The 12,155-nt window shown below is 38.2% G+C and overlaps 1 protein-coding gene across 1 annotated transcript; it reads right to left on the reverse strand.

The window, feature by feature from the left end:
• Nucleotides 1–859: 859 nt before the first annotated feature.
• On the reverse strand, nt 860–7,818 carry wnt2ba (wingless-type MMTV integration site family, member 2Ba). The gene is made up of 5 exons (XM_060868096.1): nt 7,424–7,818; nt 3,616–3,836; nt 2,597–2,874; nt 2,058–2,322; nt 860–1,727 (listed from the first exon to the last, which is right to left on the reverse strand). The coding sequence occupies exons 1-5, from the start codon at nt 7,543–7,545 to the stop codon at nt 1,498–1,500; spliced, it is 1,116 nt and encodes a 371-aa protein (XP_060724079.1). The 5' UTR covers nt 7,546–7,818; the 3' UTR covers nt 860–1,497.
• Nucleotides 7,819–12,155: the final 4,337 nt, after the last annotated feature.

Raw genomic sequence — 12,155 nt, forward strand, 5'->3', positions numbered from 1 at the left:
GCCATGCTGTCCTGGCTATTTTTACTACTCAGGCATGGTACGCTATATTTTTATATGGTAATGATTTGACATTTAGTATCACATTTAGTTTTGCATGAGGACATAAAGATTAGTATTAAGACTTCACTCAGAGGGTAAATAATCACTTTGATTTTAAGACAAATATGCATGATATAGGAACTACTGCCATCTAATATAGTTTGTTTTGCTTGGCCACTGAATTCTAGTGTATGAGAGTTAAAATGTAACGTTGTGTATGAGCTTAAAGAGCAGAGGATGGGAGGATGCACTTTACTCTAAAGAATGGATTGATCCCACTTTTTCCCTTTGTGATATCATACTGATATGATTCAGAGCACTGAATATTGTCCAATATCTAATACTGCTCCATTACGATATCCTCTATGCAGCAGAGTGTCTCTGCAAGCTTCTGCTGCCAAGTTATGTGAGGCTTGATGGCAACATGCTTTAGAATAAGCTGTGTCCTGTATTCACTTCCAAATTCTGCATCATGTCAGTCAACACCAAACACATCTGCCACATGAAATACATTACTGTGTCACTGAATGGAAAATATATCAAATCCAGTGCATTATCAGTCCAAAGTTTCAGGAAAGTATTAGCTCCAAAAATGAAACTTCAGATTGGTGTATCTATAGTAATAGTACACGTACATTAAATGGTATAATATTTTAGTTTGTTTGGTTTTCTTTTTATTTCATTCAGTGTAAACAATACATAATTTTTGAGAGAATCTTTGCTCACAGTCATAGCCAAACCCTTACAGTAAGTGCTTTCATGTACAATTATGGTTAAATGCTAAGATATTTAGTTTCAATAACAAAAGATTAAAATACCGGGAATTTGATTTTTGTTTATTTGTCCAAGTCACGAAAAAAAAAGGGAGGGAATTTTGAGGAAACATAACTATAGATTTGTGTCATGTTTAATGCTGCCTCTTTCCACATACAACAACAGCATGACCTCCTTGTGTAGATTTGATTTTTTTTTTTTTATTATTGTACCAATCTGCGTTCAGACAATTTGCGTTCAGACAATTTCAATTTGAGAAAGTACTAATCTGTTTTCAGGCAGTTAATATTCATGAGGCACTGAGTCCAGTGTCAACTGCTCAATTTCTCAGAGCGTACAACAAATACTAAAAGAAGTTCTTGTCAAAAAATTGTCATTTTTTTCTGTACATTTTAAAGCAGCGTTTAGCAATTTCTATGCTCTTATCCAAGGTGATTAAACCATGACAACAACAGAGAAAAAACAAATATTAAATCCTTTTTTCTTTTGTTGTCCAAAGACTAGCAATGTTCCAGATTGAAGAACAGTTTTACTGTTCTGCACTGTTGTCATGGAAGTCAAACAAGGATTAACATTCTGCAGACAGAGACCAGCAAGCCAGGACCATGCATCCTATGATTCTTTGGTCCACTTGGGAACCCTGAGAAGAGAATATTTTAAAATAATTGGCCACACCTACAGAAGTCAAGTAAGATCTAGCCAATCTGGGCGTTTATGTGGTTTGCAAGTGTGAACATCTACGGTGTCTTCACAGTCTTGGCACTCCACTGAGCAGCACCACTTGAATCTGCACTCGCACTTGGTGACCCGTTTAACCCGCGTGGTGTCATATCCACGACCGCAGCACATAACTTCACAGCCGTCCATGCCCTTGGATGATTTATTGCACACCCTCCCTGCTGTGCCCAGAGAACCTGAGACAAACATGAAGAAACACATATAGGCTTATGAACCATCCACTGTTCTTCATCCAGCTTGTGTCATTACCTATGTCATGTTTATGGTGCTTAAGGGTGGTTGTTTTAATGATCATTGTTTTTTGCTTTTTGGTCTTTGAACCAAACTTATGTCTAAGAATAATAGATTTGAGAAAAATCACCATGTTCTAATATTCACTTACAGCTACAGTACCTCTGGCAAATCATCCAAGATTTATAATCTTATCTTTTTTTCTATTAAATCACATCATATAGATACTAAATTGGTTGATTACAAAGTTTCGATGCCTGTGACTATTCACCCACCTGCTGTTCTGTCCAGGAGGCAATAATCTGGAGAGTTTTCGACGTACACCAGTTCGTTTTTGGTTGTACCTTTGAAGTTCCTATCTGCAGCCATAAACCCTGTGCCATCTTGGTTCATTGTGACCTCCACCGCTGTGTTGTACTTCTTCCTCAAGTGGTCTCCTGTGCGCCGGAAATCAGACATAGCAAGCCAACATGTCCGCAAAGCGCATGAACCACTAACGCCATGACACTTGCATTCCAGCTTCATGAAGCGCTTCACTGCCTAAGAAGAATAATGGTTGAGCAACTCCATAAGACAAAAACTTCAACTGACTTTGATATATAACCATATTATCTACTACACTAGACTACATTGGTAGTGTAAGCAATTAAGGTTTATTCAGTCATTTAGTCAACCTGCAGGTAGACTAATGAAGTTTATATGTGTTGTTTTAATGTAGGGAGGGGAAGAAGCACATCTAGTAGTGTGTATGGCAAGAGACTCCTGAATCAGCACAAATATGCAATCTTTACATTTCTAAAGGCACAATCCTCACCATTCTGCCACAGCGATTGTTGTGCAGGTTCATCAGTGCGCGGGCATCTTTTACCATTCTCTCCCTGGCATCCACAAAGGCTTTGGCGAACTTGATACCATAATTCACATTGTCGCTGCATCCACCCCAGTCAAAGTCTCCCATTTCATCACATGCTCTTCTTCTCTTGTGGGTGTCACAGCTGCAGCTCCTGAGCTCCCCCTGGCTGCATGCGCGAGTGATTGCATACACCACTCCGGCAGACGAGATTGCATATACAAATGCTGCCTCACGGCTACCTGCCAGGATCAGAACAAAATGATCATTTTATCAGCTGTAAATCTAATAAAAAAAAAAAAAAAAGAAAATTTTTTTTTTAGAAACATTTAGTATTACTTCAAAATTCATCTAGGTCTCAGCAGAGACGCTCCTTTCATTGAAACAGGTGTGATGGTGTGATGTATCATCACATTATTATCACCCTCTCAGGTTTTAGCTCTTGACATGCTGGGCCTATTCAAGTGTAGAAGGCCACCCTTGAGCTTCCTACCCTCAGACTGATCCAGACCAATGCTCCCTCACTTTCAGTGTCTGGATGACTGCACTCATAGCCTTGAGGTGTGTTTTTTCATTCTGTGGAGTACACGTTGACCCCTATTCCCCTCATTTTTCATCCTCCCGCTTATGCACTTAGCCAAAACAGAGGGTGATATGTCAAAGTGAGCAGTTTTGTCTGTCTGCCAGAGTCATCTTCACAAATATTTACATCTCCTATTACTGTTTACACATCGGCTGTGCAGATCCCCCTTGTATTTGGAGAATATCCACTCTCTTTCAGACTCCTGCCCTTTCTGGAAATCTGAGAAGTTATGGCTTTTTTTAACTCCTTTTTATTCTGGTATGACCTACTTTCAAGCAATACTGAGCACATTCCTAAATAGATTACTTAGATTACTGTCACTGTAATTAATGTCTTATTAATGTGTAATATTATGAATGTGTTATGTAAGTGAACTGTATGTATGAAATGTTGGACGCACTTCGCAGCATGACGCGACCAAAGACAGTGTGGTCACGTTCCAGTGTGCTACAGTTCCAGCGATGGTGCTGGAACTGGTGTTGACACTCGCGTATCCATTCTTTGGCTCCCTCACCAATTGACTGCATTAAGTCTGGGTGTCTCTGGCACAACTGCCGCTGCTCGTTTACCAGGCCAGGAATGTTGTCACATATGACCCGTGCACCAAGTGCACCAATGTACCTGTGGTAGGAGAGAATCACAAAAGATATGTTTATCTAAGGATCTACATGATAAATCACTGTATTATAATAATGCTGTAATAATGGACTATACACATGGGGGATTTAACAAGAAGCTGGGTCAGTCACAGTAAGGAGCTGATCATTCGAAAAGACTCATCATACATGCTAAGAAGAAGGGTTCCTCAAGTTATCTCTTGATAGTTAATGGTTTGTAGATTTCAAAAACATTTTGACTTAAAACCATCTCTGTTAGAGAAAACTAGTTTATTAAGCTTTAGTATAGGAAATAAAGTATTGCTTCAGAGGGACAAGACATTAGAGTACAAGTATTCTTTAAAATTCTACATTTAACTATCGAATACACTGCTCTAGTAAATTACACTTCATTGTGGCTTGTCTGGATTATTCAAATTTCTTGAATGGGGGTTACAGTATCAGTACAGTAACACACACACACACACACACACACACTGTAAGGTTTATGGTGTTCTTCCTGGATCTCATTAGCCAATCAATTGTAATGAAGTTTGTGCGACAGTGCTCAGATGTACACAGTGTTTAGTTTCCACTCCTGTTATGGACGTCCTCTTTATTCACACACATACACATGCTGCGTAAGACTCTTCTCACCAACAACCAGGGAGGCCTTGCTCTACAGAGCTGCCCTATTTATCCTCCACACACACACACACGCACACACACACACACACACATTTTCTCCACAGCAAAAGACTTATCAGCCACGTGTGTCTTGGTTTGGGAAAGACTAATGCTCACAAGTCAAAAAAGCACAGTTTGAGAATTGATTACTACGATGACAACAATCCCCATAACTGCATAAATTACTGTAGGAAAGGAGAGATATTTATCACTATGGTTTTTGTGGCTGTGGGCGCACAGCCATAGCTGTCTTACTAGCTAAACTTCATACTGCCAGATTCCCACTGCCTTATTTGAAGCAGCAGGGCCCATCTAGTAATCTAGCTACAAAGATACAGGTACAGTGCTGTTGCCTGTTTGGTTGAGAAAGAGGACATTCACATTGGTAGGGGGCAAGTATCTAAAATTGGGTAGACTACTGAGACTTTCTGATGTTGACACAGCTGTAGGCCACAAAGCAATCGGCCAAAAGCGTGGTAAGATTTTGGGCTATGTTATTATTGCTACTACTATTGAGACGTGATGGAATGCCCATAGATCCCTCAATTAGTGAGAGAGAAATGTTTAATTGAGAAATCTACCAATGTTTCAACACAGCTTCTGTTTTATAAAACAAAGTCTGTGGCCCTGAACAAAATTTTCAGATGGTCATGTGCAATACCACTAGGTCAGTGTAGAGCTCAAGGCGGCTCAGCAGAATTAAATTGATTGGTTATCTTCCTGTAGGGCTTTAACAAAACTGACTCAGGGGAAGCACATCAATACATTATTTCATGGACGTTAGATTTTTAAAAAGTTGTTAATTAACATTAACTAGTTCGCTAACAACCTAGCTAGCTTATAAAATAATACTAGCAATTAAATGAGTTTATGGGGTATATATACATTATGGATTTATGTGAATTCATAGAATAAAAAAAAATATGTTGATATACTACTAAGCCCTTCTGAAATATTGGGTTTGGCCTTAAAAACTAATATTCAACACATATTAATTCATTCATTCTTTCATTCACTCATTCATTCATTCATTCAGTAACTGCCTTCATTTAGTGACTGGTCAGTGTTGGTGGATCTGAAGCCAAGGAATACAAAGCCAGTGGTGGGAATACACCATGGATGGGATACCAGTGCAACAAACATTTGTAGACTTATTCATTCATAGGGCAATTTAGCATAGCCAACCAATCTATCCGTTTTTTTAGGTAGGTAGAAGGAAACATACACAGACATGGGGGAACATGCAAAAGTGTCACATTGCACTGACTCAAGAGCAAACTGGGGACCATCAGCCAGTGTGGCAGCAAACGCTAACCACTAACCACTAACCTCTGCACCACTAAACCACCTAAACGGATTACAGTAATATTTTATTCTACATAAGACATGTGATCTCACCACCTTTTTTAACTGGATAGTACCTAAAAACCCAGAACAATTTATGACTTACTTCACAACAAAAGCAAATATTCAACAAGCAATCAAAAGCCCTTTACTTAATTTCTTCAGTGCTGTAAAAAAAACACTCCTTGCCATCACTGGAGATGTGTGATTAACAGACCATACTCATTACTATATAGACTTTTAGATTAAGTTTATATTCCATTCAGTGAAGGGTTTAGATTAATATTAAACTCATGGTTATTCATTTGGTGGGTAGGAAGTAAGCTACTTTAATGAAAGAGATTTTCTATCAGATTTCAGATACCAGATTTAATCTAATTTAAACATAAGATTTATTTTCTTTATAGTCACAGTCGTGATTTACAAGTCCTTTATGAATACTTGTATCAGACACATAATTACTTCGATGCTGAATACTAAAGTGAAAACTGCCGACTGATCACTGATTATTAATACTGAGATTTATCTACATAAATTGATTTGTGATTTTTTTGTGACATGCTTTAGTCTGAACATTAGATATATCCTGTCGACTTCTCTATGTTTCTTAACACTACATTTCACTATATTTTCGCACTTCCATTAATTCCAAACCAGACTTTTCACTTGTAGCTTTCATTCTTTTCATTGTTGTTTGGATGGTACCATCAAGCATACATCATCAATATATATAAAATGTATCTTTAACCTTTAACTCTATAATAACAAGGTATTTAAGGAACTTTAAGAAACCATAATTTAAAGAACCTTCAAGACCACTCACTCACTCACTCACTCATTTTCTACCGCTTATCCGAACTATCTCGGGTCACGGGGAGCCTGTGCCTATCTCAGGCGTCATCGGGCATCAAGGCAGGATCCTTCAAGACCACTGATAATTAAATATACGCCACATGCACTCTCCCAGGCAAATAACCTATAATAAAATTCTACCTTTAATACCCAATGATGGTATCAGCCCAGATACTACAGTTTGGTCATTTTATTTCTGACAGTATATCTATATTATGCTCTAATTATCTATGATGTACTTAACTGTATTTTTGCTATGTAGTTCAACTTTAGTCAACTAACTAGTCAATTGAACATTGACTTTTAATAGGCTGATATTTTGTCAAAATGTTCCTAGCTTTGCACTCTGATTTTCATAGCATTTCATTTTCACCATTACCCTCATTGTACCAACTGGAATGGTGCATTTAGTGAATATTTAAAGCATTCTTCTTAAAGCTCTATAAAGGTACAAGGGTGGTGCAGTTATTAAGGTTATAAGCTCTATAAAGGTATAAGGTGCAGCTATGTGCCTTAAAAAATGATATGAAGGTACTTTAACATTACCATATAAAAGATACATACTAAATGTATAAAACGCACACACACACCAGCAACAAAGATAAGGTACAGTTTTGAAGCTTGAGTGTTTTCAGATGAACAAATTGGGTAATTCAGAAAATCCCCGTTAAGAAATGCAGTGACCTCTGGCTTTAGATCTCGTTAATAGGAAATGAAAATTTCGCTCACCACCAGGACGAGTTCACGGTCGGTGTGAACATAAGCAGCAGTAAAATGAAAGGCAGACAGATCCCCTGCGCTCTCTCAGGTCCGCTACCTGCCAAACTCCCGACTTTACGCAGCTTCAGCATCTTAGGAAAAGCAAATAGTTTTCCTCGGTGTCTTGAAAAAACCTCTAGTTCAGCAGTCCCGCGTTGTACTTTAACATAACTGCTTTTCCATCCTTCTCGCGTTGTACCTGTTCTCTGTTCTTTATGACTTGAAGGAAGGGATTAAAACACCTTCCCTCAGTAAACGTTTAAATCCAAAGCTCTCGAAATCCTTTTAATATCTCGTCTTATTTGCTGTGAAGTTGAAGCAGAGCAGCTCGAGTAAGAGCAGTGCAGTTTATCTGCTGCAGCATCCGAGTGTCAGGGATAATAATGTGGATGTGGGCGGTGGGAGAGATCTCTCTCTCCCTCATTGGACAGGATTGGTGTTTAGTGTCGATACTGTGTGTGTGTGTGTGTGTGTGTGTGTGTGTGTGTGTGTGTGTGTGTGTGTGTGTGTGTGTGTGTGTGTATGTGTGTGTGCGTGTGTGTGTGTTTACAAAACTTAAATTGCCAAACTATCAGCTTAGGGTTATATTTTACTGCATTAATAATCTGTCGATAAGAAGGTCCTCACTAGGATAGCAAGAGAAGTTAGTTAGTTTATATAAATAGTAAATAATAACAGATAAGAGTTTATTTACCAAATTCCGAATGCACCAAATTTACACTGTGTGTGTTTGTTTTTTTTTATCAGTGTAACTGAATGCTTATGAGTCACTAAAGATACTGTACTTATGTAACAGTACAGTAACCCAGTACAGCTGTTCACATTACAAGCAAACTTGTTTATGGGGTTAAAACAAGTGACACCTCAAACCTCTGAGCCACTCTAAAGTACACTTTAACATCGACTTCAGGATAAACAAGCAAACAAGCGGACGGACAGACAGACAGACAGACAGACAGACGGACAGACAGACAGACAGACAGTGATATTAATGTAGGCCAAAGAGTCAGTTGTTCAAGAAAACAGACCTGAACGCAATCATCAAAGAAGGAAGTTCCAATTATTAAACATGAACCTGACAACTGAATTACTGTTTTTTATTTCCTTCACCCATATACACATTATACATATAAAAATAGATCAACACACCGTGTCTCTTTCCAGGATTGTGTTTACTTAAATGTAAGTCCTAAAACATGGACTAGTATACTTGTCTAATATTCCTAATTTTAAAAACCACAAATAAACTGATATTTCTTCTACATTGTTTTCTTCATTATAATTTTCTAGATAGATAGATAGGTAGATAGATAGATAGATAGATAGATAGATAGATAGATAGATAGATAGATAGATAGATAGATAGATAGATAGAAAAACATCTTCCCTGCTTTCTGAAGTGCTTTCATTACCCCTCTGATAGATAAACAATTAAAGGAAAACACTGGTGACTGCTTTAAGTTGTAGGCAGGTGTTTTAATGGCATTGTTTGGGTCCACTTGAACCTATAGAGGGACAAGTCACTGCAAATATACATTTCAGAATGAGATTTCTCTCCTAATGGGAGCTTCATCTTCCAGGGTAACAATGTCCTCATTCACAACAGCTTCCTGAATGTGAACAGTTTAGTTTTAGATACTTGTATACAAGTGACATTAATACCTTCACATTCTCTGTGAAGATGGTTGACATTGCTCTTTTTTAGGATTTGACTTTGTTACATCTGCTGTTTCAATTCCTGTATGCTTGTTAGCTTGTGCACCACTATTAGTTTGTCCACATGTTAGGGTGTAGATATTATTGTGACATCTCCATGACAGCAACTGGGATTGGGACATGGAGGCCCATTACAACCACAGTGGGGTGTCTGCTGCAGAAGAAACAACTGTTTTAGAAGTTTTTGGTTGATAATTAAAATGTAATTACCTCCTATATTTTTAAATGTCCACATTAAGAATTCTAACCTCTATCATTTTGCTTTTCTGTGCCTGAAGGGCCAGTTTATTTTAGCCCTTTGATGTGGTTGTGCTGTTGCCTTTAAACATGCCCAGACACGATTTCACCATTATAATATAGAACTCAGTTATTTGGCTTTGTAATCACACTAGTATAATTGTTCTCTCCTGGGATGAGGCAGGAACGAACAGACTGGCAGGCTTGTACTCTTCAAAAAGCTCACTGGAGAGCTGGGGTTTGTGGCTAGGACCAGTTTCAAATTATTTGCAGAATAATGACCGCTATGCTTGTCCATAGAGGCTGTGGTCCTGTTATTAGTGCAGCATTGCAAAAATGCAATTATGGATCAACTGTGAGTCTCGTGAGATTTTGGTTTGATGATTGATAAACCCATTTGAAACCTCACTGTTTTGGAAGAATATGTGTGTGTGAGCCAAAGAAAGATTATATGGGAAAAGGGAACCCCGACTGGCAATTAGTATCATTCTGCATGTCTAAAAGCTTTGATTTCCAGGTGATTAATTTGCCTGGACAGGCAGAGAGTTGATTTAATCTTCTCATAAAACCACAGTGAAGTACTAGCCCCTCCAGATGATGTTACAAAAATGATCATCATGTCCAAGCTGGTCATCATCATTTTATTCATATGGGCTCTCTGTTTCCTTTCTGATGTGATGAAGTTATCTACCTCTCACAAGCCCAAGAGCTGGTGTTCATAACGAAATATTTCTGGAGGCCATGCACATAACTATGCTGGCCTGATAACCCCAAACACACGTGCTTAACAGGAATGTTAATTGGTAATATCCAGCAGGGGGGTGTCTGCATGGAGAAAATCTAAACCTTGTTCACTAAGTAACAGTCGCTGATCATTGGGCAGGCCATTTATCTACATTTTACATAATTATTCTAAAAGATATATACAGTCAGCTCTGGAATTATTGCCACAAATATTGTCAAAAAAGATGAGAAAATGTCTTAATAAAAATAAAAATAATCCAGCAAAATGCCTTCTCATTGATGAGAGGAATACAGAGCAAGAAAATCTGAGACTGCTCTTCAGTTTAGAATCTCTACTGATGCTCCAGGTCTTCTCATATGGACTCTTCAGCTTCCACTTCAGTTCTTCCCACAGGTTTTTGGTGAGATTTAAGCCAAGGATGGTCATGCCAAAATACTTGAATATGTGGTCACTGAAGCATCTTTGTGTGGATTTAGACATATGTTTTTGATCATTGTCCTGCGGGAAGATCAAGTTGTAGCTTCTTGACTAAGGCAGCACTGATCCCGTTCATGCCAAGCTCCAAGGCATTGGAGGAAAAACAACCACCCATCATAGATCCACCACCAAACTCAACAGTGGCAATTAAATTTTCTTCTGTGTAACTATCCTTCGTTTAGTGCTAAACTCACTCAAGTTTCAAGTGTCAAGTGGTTGTTGACAAACAGCTCTATTTTTGTTCCATTTGTCCATGGAAGTGACATACAGTCAGAGTTAGAGTTTAACAAACTCCAGGGGCTTACAATAGTGGTTAGAAAAGAAAGAAATGAAAGAAAAGGCTTTTCTCTGGCATACCTACCAAATAGTTTGTTGCCATTGAGATGATACTTAATTACAACATTGGACCCTTTAATACAGTTCAGTTCTATATGTATGGCAGTTTTAACAAATTTAGAAATCTTTAGTTTTACGGAAATCTGAATTTGGTGATCCAATATGCTACCATTTTATGGAAATCCTATTCTTTGATCAATGTAAATGAATTAAAGGCCATGTTCTTTAGTTTTAAGGTAATCACAAAAACATTTTGCTCATCATTACCAATGGTGCCAGCAATTCTGGAACTGCCTTCTTTTTATGATATCAAAGACGTTTGAAGATCTTGATGCACCACTTTCTGCATTTTAAGCTCCTGTAGATTCTTATGTTTATGTATGTGACTTTTCGCTTCAATTCAGACCACATGTTTTAACAGAGTTCAAATCCAAACACAAAGATGGTAATTGCAAAAACATTATTTGGTGTTCCACATCCATTGCTGTGTTGACTTGGATGTAATCTTTTAGACTCAAACCAGATTTCCTGATACTTTGTGGAAATAGTAGAACCATGAATCTTTGAAGTGCCCCTAAAACACTAAGAAAACTAGTAATAAAAAACAGAAAACTTCTGAGTACCCTGCATACACACAGTCAAACCTGGGGGCTACTGTGCATAACCAATCTATAAATCCATGCAAAGAAACTCGACACAGACAAAACCTTAAGATCAAGACTGAACTGGGGGCTCCCAACTGGTGCAACAGAACAGTATTTGGCCTGTGGCTGAAAGATCTTGTGTTAGAATCCTGCCAATGCCGCAACCAGCCATGGGCAGGAGTCAGATAGCACTACACCATGTTTTGTGATACACTGTGATTCAGCCAGATTTGTAAAGATGAATGAGTTGTTGTGGGACTAGGGGAGAGCTTGTGGGTGAGATCAGGTAAGACCAACCAGTGGAGAAAATAGAACTATCAAAAAAGATTGAACCGGGACCTTGGAGCTGTGGGGCAGAAATGTTACCAGATGGGCTGCTAACAAAAATATGGGGGCTTAGTAAAAATCCAATCAATTCTGCCAATTCTATGGAGTTAACAGTATACTATTCATATTTAAACCTATATGTCATCTCTGTAATATACACCAACCAGCCATAGCATTAAAACCACTGACAGGTGAATAACACTGATATTCATTACAATGG

This window comes from Tachysurus vachellii, chromosome 4, assembly GCF_030014155.1.
Source record: "Tachysurus vachellii isolate PV-2020 chromosome 4, HZAU_Pvac_v1, whole genome shotgun sequence".
Classification (NCBI taxonomy): Eukaryota; Metazoa; Chordata; class Actinopteri; order Siluriformes; family Bagridae; genus Tachysurus; species Tachysurus vachellii.

Excerpts from the sequence above, each read along its gene's own strand:
- wnt2ba (XM_060868096.1), bottom strand. The coding sequence starts at position 7,545 with ATGCTGAAGCTGCGTAAAGTCGGGAGTTTGGCAGGTAGCGGACCTGAG. Across the intron at positions 3,837-7,423 it reads ACCGTGAACTCGTCCTGGTG|GTACATTGGTGCACTTGGTG; the intron begins GTGAGCGAAATT and ends CTCCTACCACAG. Across the intron at positions 2,323-2,596 it reads ACAATCGCTGTGGCAGAATG|GCAGTGAAGCGCTTCATGAA; the intron begins GTGAGGATTGTG and ends TATTCTTCTTAG.